Raw genomic sequence first — 12,404 nt, 5'->3', positions numbered from 1 at the left:
AAAGGACGCGTTTTAGGATTCCAGGATCGGTAAATAAATCTACTCTCTCTCTCTCTCTCTCTCTCTCTCTCTCTCTTTACCCCAACTACTATTTTTCCTCCTGATTTTCCGACTACACGCCGGATGCCTTCCGACAAAAAGGGATGAGAAGGCTTGTTAATTCAGCTCGCCCTCGGTTTATCGTCTTGCACACGGTGGCATATGCTCGTAGTTGAAGGAAAGCCTCTCCAGGCAGGTCCTGCCGTTAGCAAATAGAAACATATCGGGGAGCAATAAAACTGTCCACCTAATTGAATCGCCTACCTTTATGTGACCATTCTTCTTCTTTCCCGAATCTTGCGACCGATGGCTGGAGGCTTTCGGGGCCGGATTTTAATTCGAAGTAATTTATAGAACGATTAGCTCACCGATTAAGCAACCGACACTACGGATGGTGGCATTTTGGGGGGGGCTAATCGCCTTTTCGGTGGGGGACGTTTCATTTTCGGGAACGCGTACAGGTGTTTTGCAGATTTTTGCACGCAACCAATCGACTTCGATGGACGATTAATGCGAATTGCTTCGTGTACAACGTGTGTGCGAAGACTCGGACCTTTTCGCCGAGGAAATTGAGAGCAGTCGTAAATAATCGTTATGAGTAAAATGTGACCAAGGCGCATCATTAATCTGCGGTACAACCGTTTTATGGCCTTTGCATGATAGTATGCTCTTAAATCACCGTAGAAACCTGCCTTTGCAGCTCGTGATGGAAAGGAAAACTAGCAGGTTGTGCTTCGAGACTTCTGCTCGATTGTGGATGAAATTTGGCTCAAAAATAAAACAAAAAACCCCTTAACCTTCTGAGTAAACTGCGGTCTAACCGGAACCCAACGAGAGCTCCCAGCCACAACAGGAAGAGCGACTTCCCGCCACAGTCCCTCAAATCCCTCAGGCCATATGGCCAATGGCCATTCGCGGATGGTTCCTAGCCCGGTAAGGATACCAGCTGGCCAGCTCCAAAGGACTGCAAGGACGGCAAATTGCACTGCAGGTACACTGCATCAACTACGGTCCGGTGGGAGAGTGTGCAATGAACACAACAACAACAGCAACAAAAAAACAAATGAAATAAAAAATATTATACACCTCCACCAGGGACACCCTTCTCCCCTCCAACAGGTCCTCGAATTCGAAATTGTCCTCTCCATTCGCGTTCACGAGACTGAGCCGTTGACGCAAATGCAGATCCTCCCGGTTCCTGTGGCCACGTGGCCCCGAGACTCGGTCCGATCTTCGCCACCACCGCCCACTCCCCCCCTTTTGCTCCCTTGGGAGACATGAACGCAAACCATGGTGCCATGGTGTGGAAAACGCTCGTCACTGTATACGTGCGGAGGTGTGTGTGTCTGTGTGTGTGTATGACCATTCGTGTCACACTATCACAATCAAGTTTTCCAGCTTCGCGCGCGCGATTTTCCCAACGGCCCTTCGCCCGGAGGTTTCCATTCGTTTCCACATCCCCCTTTGGAAAACCCTAACCTCGCAAAAGCGGAAAAACCCCCCGGTGGATGGTTCGGCGTGAACTAAACCCCCCTTCCCCACACGCCCACACCCTCCCGGTGGTGGCAATTCCCACAAACCCCTCGCTCGCCACCATTCGGTGGCACAGTCCGTTTGAAAGTTGTTGCACAGTCCGCGCGCGGCAACGCTATTGTATGTATATCCGTGAGTGCTCCCTTTTGTGATTCCCCTGGGGGTCGTCCTGGCCCCAAAAGCCCCCCCACCGGCGTCACATCTTGCCCTTCCTTCCTCCTTTTCATGGTCTCGCTCTCGTTCGCGCGTCCCAATCCACCCGCACAGTCCCTCGGCTCTCGAAGAGAACGCCACCCCGGAATATATATGTATATATCGGGGAATAAAGCGTCTCCGCAAACCCGAGTGCTCGCGTATCCTGCCACACACACACACAGGCCGATGGTACCACCAACACCCATCCAAAAAACGCCATCATCGGCGGGGAATCCCCAGTGGAGCAACTCCTCTTACTCGACAGCTCCGCCACCACACCACGGCACACAGGGACACACACCGGAGGGCGGATGGGTGGCGTGGTCACCGGCCGGTTTTCTCGATTTTGTGAAAATGTGTATTCCCAAAGTTCGTGCCCGGTGTGTCCCTTGCCGCTTTGCCTCGTATCTCTCGCTTGCTTCTCGGGTCTTTTCCTTCTTTTTTTTTTGATATCTTGGGTGGCACTTGGAGGGGGGCTTGGGTGTATTTCACCAATTTCATCTTTTTCCCGCTTCCCGGGGGAGTTTTGTGTGCCCGCTTGCTCCGCAACCCCCCCTTCAACTCTCGGCGTTTCGATTCACTCCTTTCGCGGTCTATTCGCTAACGAACGGAAAAGGGGGGTTGCAGATCCTTTCCCCCCCCCCCCACCCCCCTACAGATCGTCACCCTTCGGACCGCAGCAAATCTGAAGAGTGCTGAGTGTCCTTCTTTTTTTTGTTGTGTGCATTCAAAGCCCACGATAGGTGGTGGGCACATGTTTGCCTGATAATGTACCGGTCGGTCGTCATAAAATCGTAGCTAAAGCTGCTCGCCGCCTAGTAGGCCATGGAAAAGGACGTTCCGTCGACCATTTGCGCCCTTTTTGCTAACGTTCGTTCGTCTCCCACACCCATTCGCAAAATCGGCACCCGAAGATGCACATGGTGCGCAGGATAACGACTCTCTCTCTCTCTCTCTTGCAAGAGGTTTATGGATAAAGTTGCAAAAAAAAGAAGGAAAAACTCCCCCCCGCTTGGATCTTGATCACAGCAGAAAATGGAGGGAAAAGCGATACATGACAGATGCATCTCGACACACACACACACACACAAACGGCACGGCATACTAGATGCTCCAGTTGATCCAGTCCGGCGGTACTAATCAGTTGTCAAACGAGGGAGAAAACGGCTGACAACAATCCCGCGAACGGATAGTGACTGCGCGAGAGCGAGATAATTGAAGAAAGGACACCCGAAAGGACTGGCTTCTCAGTGTTGCCCACCAACACCCACCAACCCCTATAAGGGTGTGCTTCAATGTGTGTGGGTGGGTGTTCGCATATAATAATACATTCATTTTCATATTGACGTTACTGTAATACGAACATCCCGCGGGAACGGCTCCCCAAGGAGATCTCGACTCCCGGCAGCGAGCGAAGTCCTCCAAGCCTTCCTACCATCCTCCCTCCCACCCCCCCCCCCCCCTGGCAACCCGATCCACTCACTGCACTATTCAGCACCCGGCATTCCCCCGAGTGTCCTCTACGTGCACGAGACGAGACGAAACGGGGTTGTTGTGTGTGCGGGGTTGGAAATGGAATTTTGGAATCGAGTGAATCCTTCCAAACCGGCGAGCGGGTTTATGGACGAAGGATAGTTGATAGCCGCTCGGAATCGACACACGCATATATGCGAAGGGATGCGCTGATATCGAAAGGACGCAGAGCGAGAGAGAGAGAGAGAGAGTGCGCGAAAGAGCGAGATAAAGTGCGCGTGATCAACAAATAATGCGTGCAAAGGACAGAAAGGGAAGGGTGTGCACACACACACACACGTGGATGGCCGGTTTCGTTTCGGTGTGGGTCTCTCGTGGATTGCGCGAAAAACCGGCGGGAAGAGAGAAATCGAATGCTCCTTCTCCGCTGACGGGGCACCGTTGTGTTGAATGCTTCGAAACGGTACGGTACGCTCCCCAGGGAAAATGCGCGCCAAAATTTGACTCCCTGCCCGCCCACACCCACCCTCTCCTTTTTGGTGCTTACCGTGACACGGGCCTGATACGAATCCTTCGAGACACGCTGCGCCGTGTGGTGGTGGTTTTATTTTATTTTTGGCCACGTTTTTGTCTCGCATGCGACACGTTTCAATTTTGATATTTCAAACGGGTGAACTCCGTGTGCATTCGATAGATCGGGGGTTGAAGAGAAACAAAAATCATAACAACAAAAAAGGATAAGCCTGGAAGAACTGTGGCAAAACTTACGCTTCAGGGCTCTCGGTTTGGCCTGCTTCCGGCGGGACATTTTCCGCGACTTTTCCCGCGTGCGAATTTTTATCTCTCGTCGCTCGTACCGGCGTCCCGTTGGGTCGGTTGTGGTCTTTTCATCTAGTTTGGCGGACAGCAAACGGAATTAAACTCACGCCGGACACAGACACACACGCGCGAACGGGTAATGCAAAATAACGTGCGTTACTTATGCGCTTCACTGGCAAGCAAAAAACGCACTAACAAACGAGAGTTAGTTCAACGACGAGCTTTGATGGGTTTTCCACGTGCTACGCCGTTCCAGAACGCTTGTGAATCGACCTTGTTTGCACACTTGTTCTTCCCGTGTTCACCTGGAACGGAACACACCGCACACATGTCGACAGGGAAATTTTGCACAAACAACTGAAAATCCTGCCGGAATCGTAGGTGTTTTTTCGTTTCTCCCCGCACTGTATCACAACACGGTGCACGCGTGCCGAAACGGGCAACCGAAAAAAGGTTTGTCTCCCAAACGAACTGGCAAGGAACTGGAACTAGGGGGCGAATGTCGCCACCGCAGAGGTCAGCGCCGGAATGTATGCTTCTCGCACCGAACGAAACGCCGGCAAACTTCGCGCGAACGCTGCCGTCCCTTTCACGCTCACCGTCCTATGACGTGTCATCTCACTCTCACCGGCTCACGCTCACGCTTGCTCGCTCTCCCGCTCAACGGCTCACTATGGAGAGTGAACTTTCGGGTGAAGCGAACAATTCGCTACACTGTAGCAAAAACGGTGACGTCACAAGCGTTCATCCCTTGTGATGCAGGGAGTATGTGACGCTTTTCCACCGTAAAAGGGGAAAAATTGCCGGCACCACATGATGCGAGTTGGCTGCCGCTCTCATGCGTCTCGGCGTGTGTCCTGCCGCTGGCAAACACGAAGAAACCCCTGCGTTCGGATCAGCTGACCTTAGTCGCGGTGCTACCCCGTGGCTTCTAATGAGGTGGTTAGTAGCAAAGAAGGAAAAAAACGAGTCGAACTGACAACAGCTTTAGGGCACGCCACGTGATAAACAGTGGGGCACCCAACGTGTGACAACGACCAAAGGCATTCCCATGGTTCGCGGTCATGAGAATTTTGCTAGGGGTGTTTTTCATTTCTTTAAGCAAGAAATCAAAATCATAGATTGACTTTCTGTGCAGAGAAAGGTTGGTTTAAATGCCGAACCACTTTTCTTGAAGTCACCCAGGCTAGGGTGCCATGATTCTCACGGTAGCGTGAAATTAATCAACCCCAACGCACACTTAGATCCAGCCACCTTTAGGTGCTTAAAATTTGAATAAATGTCACAAAGCTTATGGAAATTCGCACAGCTTACACCATGATCAAGAAGCAATAAAACATGTGCATTACTATGGTCCGCTGCAAAAAGCTAATTTGAGGATGAATAACCAGCATAAAGCAGAGAAGTTTTTAAATGATAATATTCTACCGTGACGCAGCATAGCCCATCCCTAGCATATATGCTGGCTTTTCCCCTCGCTTGTTATGATTTTAGCCAGCACAACACAACAGCTGATTCGCGTTCATTCCGCTTCGCAACGTTTATCTCTTTCTTGTTCGCTCTCACGCATGCTCAATGAGCGCGTGTTTTCATGTGCTCCGTTTTCCACCTCCACCCGTCACCCGTTGCAACCCTCCCACTACTCCCACAAAACACACCACCCACCTTCACCCACAACGTCGACGAAACGTCAAACTGGGAAAATAAACACCGCACCTGAGGGTTCCAGCTTCCTCCAGGTGCACTTGCACACGCACACACGCTCAACTACGGTGGTACACGGTGGGGTGGTTGTATCCCCCCTAAAGCCGTTGTCAATATTTGCAACCATCCCCCAGTACGAAACAGTCCGCACACCGAAAACAATCGCGATACGTCGATCCGTCGAGTCGGTTGCGAGTGTGTTGTGGTTTTGTGAGGTGAGGTGGCTAAGGACACGATACCTTCCGCGGCCAATCGGCTCCAGTGTGTGGTTCCGTGCGGTAGTGGCTTGCTGTGATTAGCAAACTTCGAAAGAGGACGCAGGCCACCGTTCGACAACCTGTGCGTAACTAATCATGGCGTTTAGGAGCAATCATGGCGGTGGTTCTTTGGATTCCGATTCCACGGCACGGCGCTCGGATTATTCCTCCCTCAGCGGTAGCTTCGATGAATTCGGGCCACGCTACGCGGACCTACCGATGGAGGTAAGACACCGTTTTTGGTGGTGATGTTGTTTTTTTTTCGCTTCCCCGTTCATGGTCACGAGACCACCAGCGCGATAGGGCCCATGTAATCGAGCGTTAGATAGCCGAAACGCGTAATATTGTGAAAGTGGTTGGGACAACACAGCCGAGAAAAGGGTGCCAATAGTTGAAGGACCTATCTTAACATCATCGAAGAATATGGACAGATAATAGGAGGGGTTGCCTTTAAGATATCCCCCCCAAGCAGGATGAAGATAACAAACGTGACGTACGAACCAGCCTACTCGGATTATATGCTGACTAACGTCGTTTTAACGGCGTGATCATTCGAATAGACAGTGATATTCCTCTGTGGGGGATAATCGTTGGAAGAGATTCAACGGAAGATACGGTGGAACCATATCACTAGATGTTCTTAAATTAATATATAAATTTAGACGGAATTGATCGCTTGTTAATTTTCCCCTTTTCCATTTGATTACCGTTTTAGATTCTAGTTAAAATATTAACCTACCTTACTCCATCCGATCGACGCGAAGCCAGCCAAACGTGCCGTCGCTGGTCCGAGGCTTCACACCACACCGCATTCCTGGAGAGTTTCTGGCTCGTCCTGCACCGTCAGCCGTTCGATGTGAATGCACCACCTGTGCGAGATCTCCTGCACAGCTTCCGCCAATTCCCGAACGTTCAGCTCTCGGAGGTAGACTTCGAACGGGTTGGCAATTTTTTCGCCCACTTCGGGCCACACATTCGACGGATCGCGTTCCGTACATGCGAAATACAGGAGCGCGATCTCACTGCCATCCTGCACTGCCTTCCGGCGCTGCGTTCGCTAACGATCGAGTCCTGTCGCGATCTGTTCATGTGCGTGCGGTTGTTCGAAAACGCCACCGAACGCGCGGTGCTGCAACAAACTTTGGTCAACGTGACGGAGCTGGCGCTCACTCACAACCAGTACCTTTCCGATGCGATCTTGAACCGGCTGGTCGAGATTATGCCATCGTTGCGTGTGCTGATACTCGCCGGATCGCACATATCCTTCCACAAGGGGCTGTACCGGAAGTTCTACCCGGGCGATGGTAAGCAACCGTCCGAGAGCGTGCTCACGTTTCACTACATCTCGCAGTTGATTGAGGAGCGAAAGCATTCGCTGCGGGCGCTTGATTTCAGTGAAACCCTCGTCGATGACAACGCGCTCGAGGTGCTGGCTGCGATGAGTCCTGCGTTGCACTTGGAGCGCCTCGAGCTAAACCGATGCGAACAGCTTTCCAGTCGTGGGTTGGCAACGCTTCTTACCGCTCAAGCTGCGCATTTACAACATCTCGACCTGTCGAAAACGTTCCGGTTGACGGATTCCTGTTTGCTGCAGATATGCCGCGAATTGAGTGGATTGCGCGTGCTGAAAATGCGCCAATGCCGTGCGCTTAGCAACCAGGGTGTACGGGAACTCGTACAGCTCAGTGCGTTGCAGGTGTTGGACATATCGTACTGCGATGAGATCAATGGTCAAGGCATCCTGGAGGGGATAGCTTCCAAACCGAACAACACTCTGCGGGAACTGCATGTCCGTGCGCTCAACCTTTGCGAACGATCCATCATAGCGATCACGGAGCACCTGCCGGCGTTGCGAGTGCTCGATCTGGGTTACTGCTTCCACGCCGTGTCGGATCTTTGCGTGCAGTTCATCTTCCGCAATCTCGTCCGGTTGACGGAGCTCGATCTGGAGAGCTGCCGGAAGCTGTCGGACGGTGGGCTAACCGGACTGGGGATGCTGCAAGCGATACAGCACCACGACCAATCGAAGCACCAACGGGTGGACGAACAGCCAGGACCCCCTGTCGTTAGTAACGGAAATGCGGCACCGATCGAACCCGATTCTCCGCCACCACCCATGCAAGATCCTGAGCCTCCTAAACCACCACAACCAGCCCAACCGGTGCGTATTTCGCTTCGGAGTCGCGCCGAGCAGGAAATCGTTGATGACGCCGAACGGAAAAAGCTCCTGCTCGAGGCGATGAACCGCAAGGACAACCGTCCATCGGAACCCGGCGATGGTTCCTCCTTCAGCGGGTACTCTATCGGTCGGCTGCGGCAACTGCGAGTGCTCAATCTAACCGGCTGCAATCGGCTGACGGATGTGTCGCTGCTGTGCAACTTCCGGCTGGTGGAACTCCGCGAGCTATCGCTCGCCCAGTGCCAACAGATTTCGCTGGATGGTATCCGGGCCCTGGTGCAAGGATGTCCTGCGATCGAGCAGCTCGATCTCAGCGAGTGCCATAGCATCAGTGATCGAGCGGTCGAACAGATTACCTCCCGGTTGGGTCGCTTGCGTTGGCTGAGTCTCCGACGGTGCTACCAATTGACGGACTTCAGCCTCGACTATATTGCCTGCCATTGTCGTCGATTGCGGGAACTTGACGTGCGCGGATGTAAGCACATGTGTGCGGATCCAGCCATGCGGTTAGTTAGCCTGCCGCTTCTCACGACGATCCTGCCGGGTAAGCAGGACGAAACTAGCGGCCCATTTGGTTCGTCGCCTTCGACGACAACACCTCCTCCACCGCCGCCGCGTCTCCCGATGCGCATTTAACAGGAAGTGGGTGTGGTTGGGCCTGCTGCTGCTATTCGATGCCGGTTGTTTGCTACTGATGGCAACCGTACTGGCTGGTTGATTGTGGCATTGTTTATTGTGGTACTGGCTTTCACGAGATCTACTGGAAGAGAACGGCTGAAATGAAGCCTAGACAATGGAGGGAGCATCCTCAATCAGTCAGTTATTATACGCATAGATGTTATTAACTGTTACACATAAAAACTAACCAACGATTGCTTCTGCGAAACCAACCATACCAAAACATGAATACACGTTGACAATTGGGTAAAGTGGAGCTACAAACGAGAACATGAGACACTGTCGTCTTCGTACGCGAGAGCTGGAGCAACAAATAAACTTCTGAGCGTGATAATCCAATTCAAAACAACCGCTCGATAGACGAAGAGGCACGCTTTCGCAGATGTTTTGCAACTGGTTAAGTGATTATGAAACATGTTTGTAAATAAAAACTGCATCTCGAAAAACGTTGAACAGCGTGTTCGGGTTAGTTTGTTAACTTTCGGACGTAACGGCGTATGTCCATCGTGATATTATCGTACGAAAATTACATTTGATTAAGCTTCCCTGCGCCTAGATATCCATTTCGTGCAGCACCAAGAGCCGCTATACCATACTTATCTACAATCAGATTTATTGCTCTCGGAACGGTTTTGGTTTGTTTGCTTTGTAAATAATGCTCCTATAATATCTCGTTTCTGTTTTTGCTTCTATTTTTTAGGCTTTAGCTCCCCGTTTGAAATATTCCACGAACCGAACATAAAACTACTGCTACGTTTATACACAGACGCTGCAATCGTCGAAAGATCGACGGGACACACTTTTTTAAAAGATTAGCTTAAAACCTCCCCTCCTTCCGCTCTTGCTCTTCTGGCACAACCCCATCCATCCATCCCCGCGTACAATGACTAAACATAAAACTAGAACGCACACAAAACAACACCGTTGGTTGGCGGAATGAAACTACTGCACAATAAATATACGTTTTAAAAGATGGCACTAGACTGGGAACATAAAAATATACTTTTTCCACGTTAATACAAAAAAATCACACATACACACACACATACATAGACTGACACACACATGAAATAGCACGGTGCTACCGGGAGGTGAATGAAATCGAACAGAAATAAAAAAAAATGCAAACACGGAAACGCTCGGTAGCAAAAACCTTCGGAAGATGAGAATGCAAAATGCGTAATGAAGGATGGTCTCGAGGCGTATCCTTCGAGGCGACTAGGGACGACCCGATCGTTCAACGATCGTGGGGCGCAATCGCGGAAATCATTATCAAATCTAGTTGGCGTTTTAGTAATAGTATCGTTAGTGCTACGCGCTCGCGCTCTACACGTCGTTGCGCTTGCTCGACGAGACATACACATGAGTCCTGCCCGGTTTCACTGCCAAATCTACCCGTACTCTGACTGTATCGTGAGAGAAAACTCGCCCTTCGAGTGGATAAACGTACCGTGATACCAGAGGCGCGTGTCGACGAGCAGCGCGTCACCCGGCTCGACGTAGAAGCTAAAGCTGCGACATTCCGCGTCGCACTCGGGGGTTGGGGCGAGAATCCAGCTCTTGTTACCCCGCAGCTGCGCCTGCCACATCAACCGCGGGATGTAATCGATCTGAAAGAGAGAGATTATTGCATTTGTAAGAAGGATCTTGCCAAATCTACGCCAGCTTACGTGCATGACGGCGCCCTGTTCGTAACCGAGAAACACAAAGTCGGTGTTGGGCATTTCCGCATCGTCGGGCAGGAAGTGCGGCTTCGGGTACAGCTTCCGGAGCTCCCCGAGCACGGCCGGATTGCAGTTGCTCCAGCCGACGTACCACGGTTGCTGCCCAGCTCGAAACTCGGCCCGATCGTCCGACATCCGGAAGACGTCGCGCAGCGTTTGGAAGTTTGATTTAAAGTGCAAAAACTGGCAATCCTCGTGCAGGCTGTCCAGCGCAGCCGGGTGCTTCAGGTAGAGGTCCTTCAGAAACGTGTAGTTGAGCAGACGCACCGCCGGCCAGTGCGACACGGCGCGCTTGATGATGATCGGCCTGGAGGAGTACGCGTACGGTTGGAACTCCTCGCGCGTAAGATTCTGCAGTATAATGGGTCGGTCGACACCGCGACAAAAGTCACAGTTCGATACGGGACGCGTTGCCTCCCAGATGAGATAGTTGTTTGGCACGATGCAGCGCATACCGAGCGCTAGCTCGAGGAATCCTGCCAGAAACGGCGTGATGATGAACAGCACGACCACGAATATGGCACTGTACACGATCGCCAGTATGCCGTCGTTCTGGGGAAAGAACCGTGGCGGTCGGTATCCGATCGACTGCTTGAACGCTTCCTCCATGTCCCGTTCCGTGATGCCACGGTTCGTCCGGAGCACCTCATTGCTCAGCAGGTGCAGCTTCTGCAGCAGGATTTGATCACACAGTTTCACACGATCCATGACACGCGCGGGACAGGAAGAGGCTGGTTTCCTTGCACCGGTGGTACGATTGCACACAATTGTATTGCTTTTTTTTCGGTGGAAGATTCGCGCTTGCGAACGAAAAATATATGCACCCTTTTTGGCAACCAGACTAACCGGGCCATCTGCCCGCTTTTGATCACGTAAGTTTCACTTCACCAACCCTGTGGTGGCCCTTGTCACGTAGCCGCCGTAGTTGGGTGGATTGTTTGTTCCCGATTTTCTTACGTCAGCGCGACACGATGCAATGTTTATTCGATCAAACCTGTAACCACGGGCCATAACGAGTCCTCCGCCGTGTAGCGTGTCTTTACTTTTCTTTGCAAAATCGTACCACTACCTGCATTGCACCACGCGGTAATGACAGGACAGGAGTATCGAATCTATTCACTTTCACTGTTATCTACCTGGGTTCGGTATCCCCAAGCAACCGACCGGAAGTTGAACAATCTAACCGAACCCGTCCAGTAGAAAGAATGACCAGGCAAGGTGTTTCGATACACTGTACCACCGGAAACTGACACGGCGTTGTAATTTATATCCGCCTAACAAAACAGGTGATCAGAACGTGTGTAGTTTTCGCTCTAAAGCAGGCGCCATTTTCTGTGCTGCCCGCATGAATGGCGATCGTGTGTTCTGAAAAACAAGTACTGTGTTATTCTTCCATCGCTTCCCACAAAACACGTCACATTTTAGTTTCTTTAGCACTGCTACACTTACAAATGCATTCCGTGGACACGAAAATGGTAATAATTTGCATATTTTCACAAAAATGACGAAATTTCCGCAACGTTCGTCACGGAGCAGATCGTAAACAAACATTCGTGCACGGGTATTCTCTCATTTTGACGTATCGCTTTGACAGAATCGTTTGGCCGTTCGCTAAACGTCAATTTACTTTGAAATCATACAGCCTCTAGCTCACGACCAATGCTGGCAATTGCTTATAATTTCTAAAAATCTTACCTTCTCATCTTGATCATAAAATTATTATCTATTTCTTCCGCTTTTAATGACCTACCTGCCAATAAGCAATTGAAGACATAAGCAATAAGCATAAGACAGCTACAGCTA

At 51.1% G+C, this 12,404-nt stretch overlaps 2 protein-coding genes across 2 annotated transcripts; one reads left to right on the top strand and one right to left on the bottom strand.

Annotated features, from left to right (window-relative positions):
- The first annotated feature begins 6,116 nt into the window (after window positions 1-6,116).
- Window positions 6,117-8,835, top strand: LOC128727238 (dynein regulatory complex subunit 6-like). Its single transcript, XM_053821130.1, has 2 exons — window positions 6,117-6,245; window positions 6,736-8,835. The coding sequence occupies exons 1-2, from the start codon at window positions 6,117-6,119 to the stop codon at window positions 8,833-8,835; spliced, it is 2,229 nt and encodes a 742-aa protein (XP_053677105.1).
- Window positions 8,836-10,009: 1,174 nt separating this feature from the next.
- On the bottom strand, window positions 10,010-11,312 carry LOC128720874 (uncharacterized). The gene is made up of 2 exons (XM_053814573.1): window positions 10,548-11,312; window positions 10,010-10,487 (listed from the first exon to the last, which is right to left on the bottom strand). Exons 1-2 carry the CDS (start codon window positions 11,307-11,309, stop codon window positions 10,269-10,271), a joined length of 981 nt encoding a protein of 326 aa, XP_053670548.1. The 5' UTR covers window positions 11,310-11,312; the 3' UTR covers window positions 10,010-10,268.
- Window positions 11,313-12,404: the final 1,092 nt, after the last annotated feature.

The sequence above is a fragment of the Anopheles nili genome, chromosome 2, assembly GCF_943737925.1.
Source record: "Anopheles nili chromosome 2, idAnoNiliSN_F5_01, whole genome shotgun sequence".
In the NCBI taxonomy this organism is placed as follows: domain Eukaryota; kingdom Metazoa; phylum Arthropoda; class Insecta; order Diptera; family Culicidae; genus Anopheles; species Anopheles nili.
This window is presented reverse-complemented; position numbering and strand designations above follow the sequence as displayed.

Bases quoted from the DNA above. Each gene is read 5' to 3' on its own strand.
- LOC128720874 (XM_053814573.1), bottom strand. From the start codon at position 11,309: ATGGATCGTGTGAAACTGTGTGATCAAATCCTGCTGCAGAAGCTGCAC. The intron at 10,488-10,547 runs GTAAGCTGGCGT...TCTCTCTTTCAG, and splicing joins AACAGGGCGCCGTCATGCAC to ATCGATTACATCCCGCGGTT.
- LOC128727238 (XM_053821130.1), top strand. From the start codon at position 6,117: ATGGCGTTTAGGAGCAATCATGGCGGTGGTTCTTTGGATTCCGATTCC. The intron at 6,246-6,735 runs GTAAGACACCGT...TTACCGTTTTAG, and splicing joins ACGCGGACCTACCGATGGAG to ATTCTAGTTAAAATATTAAC.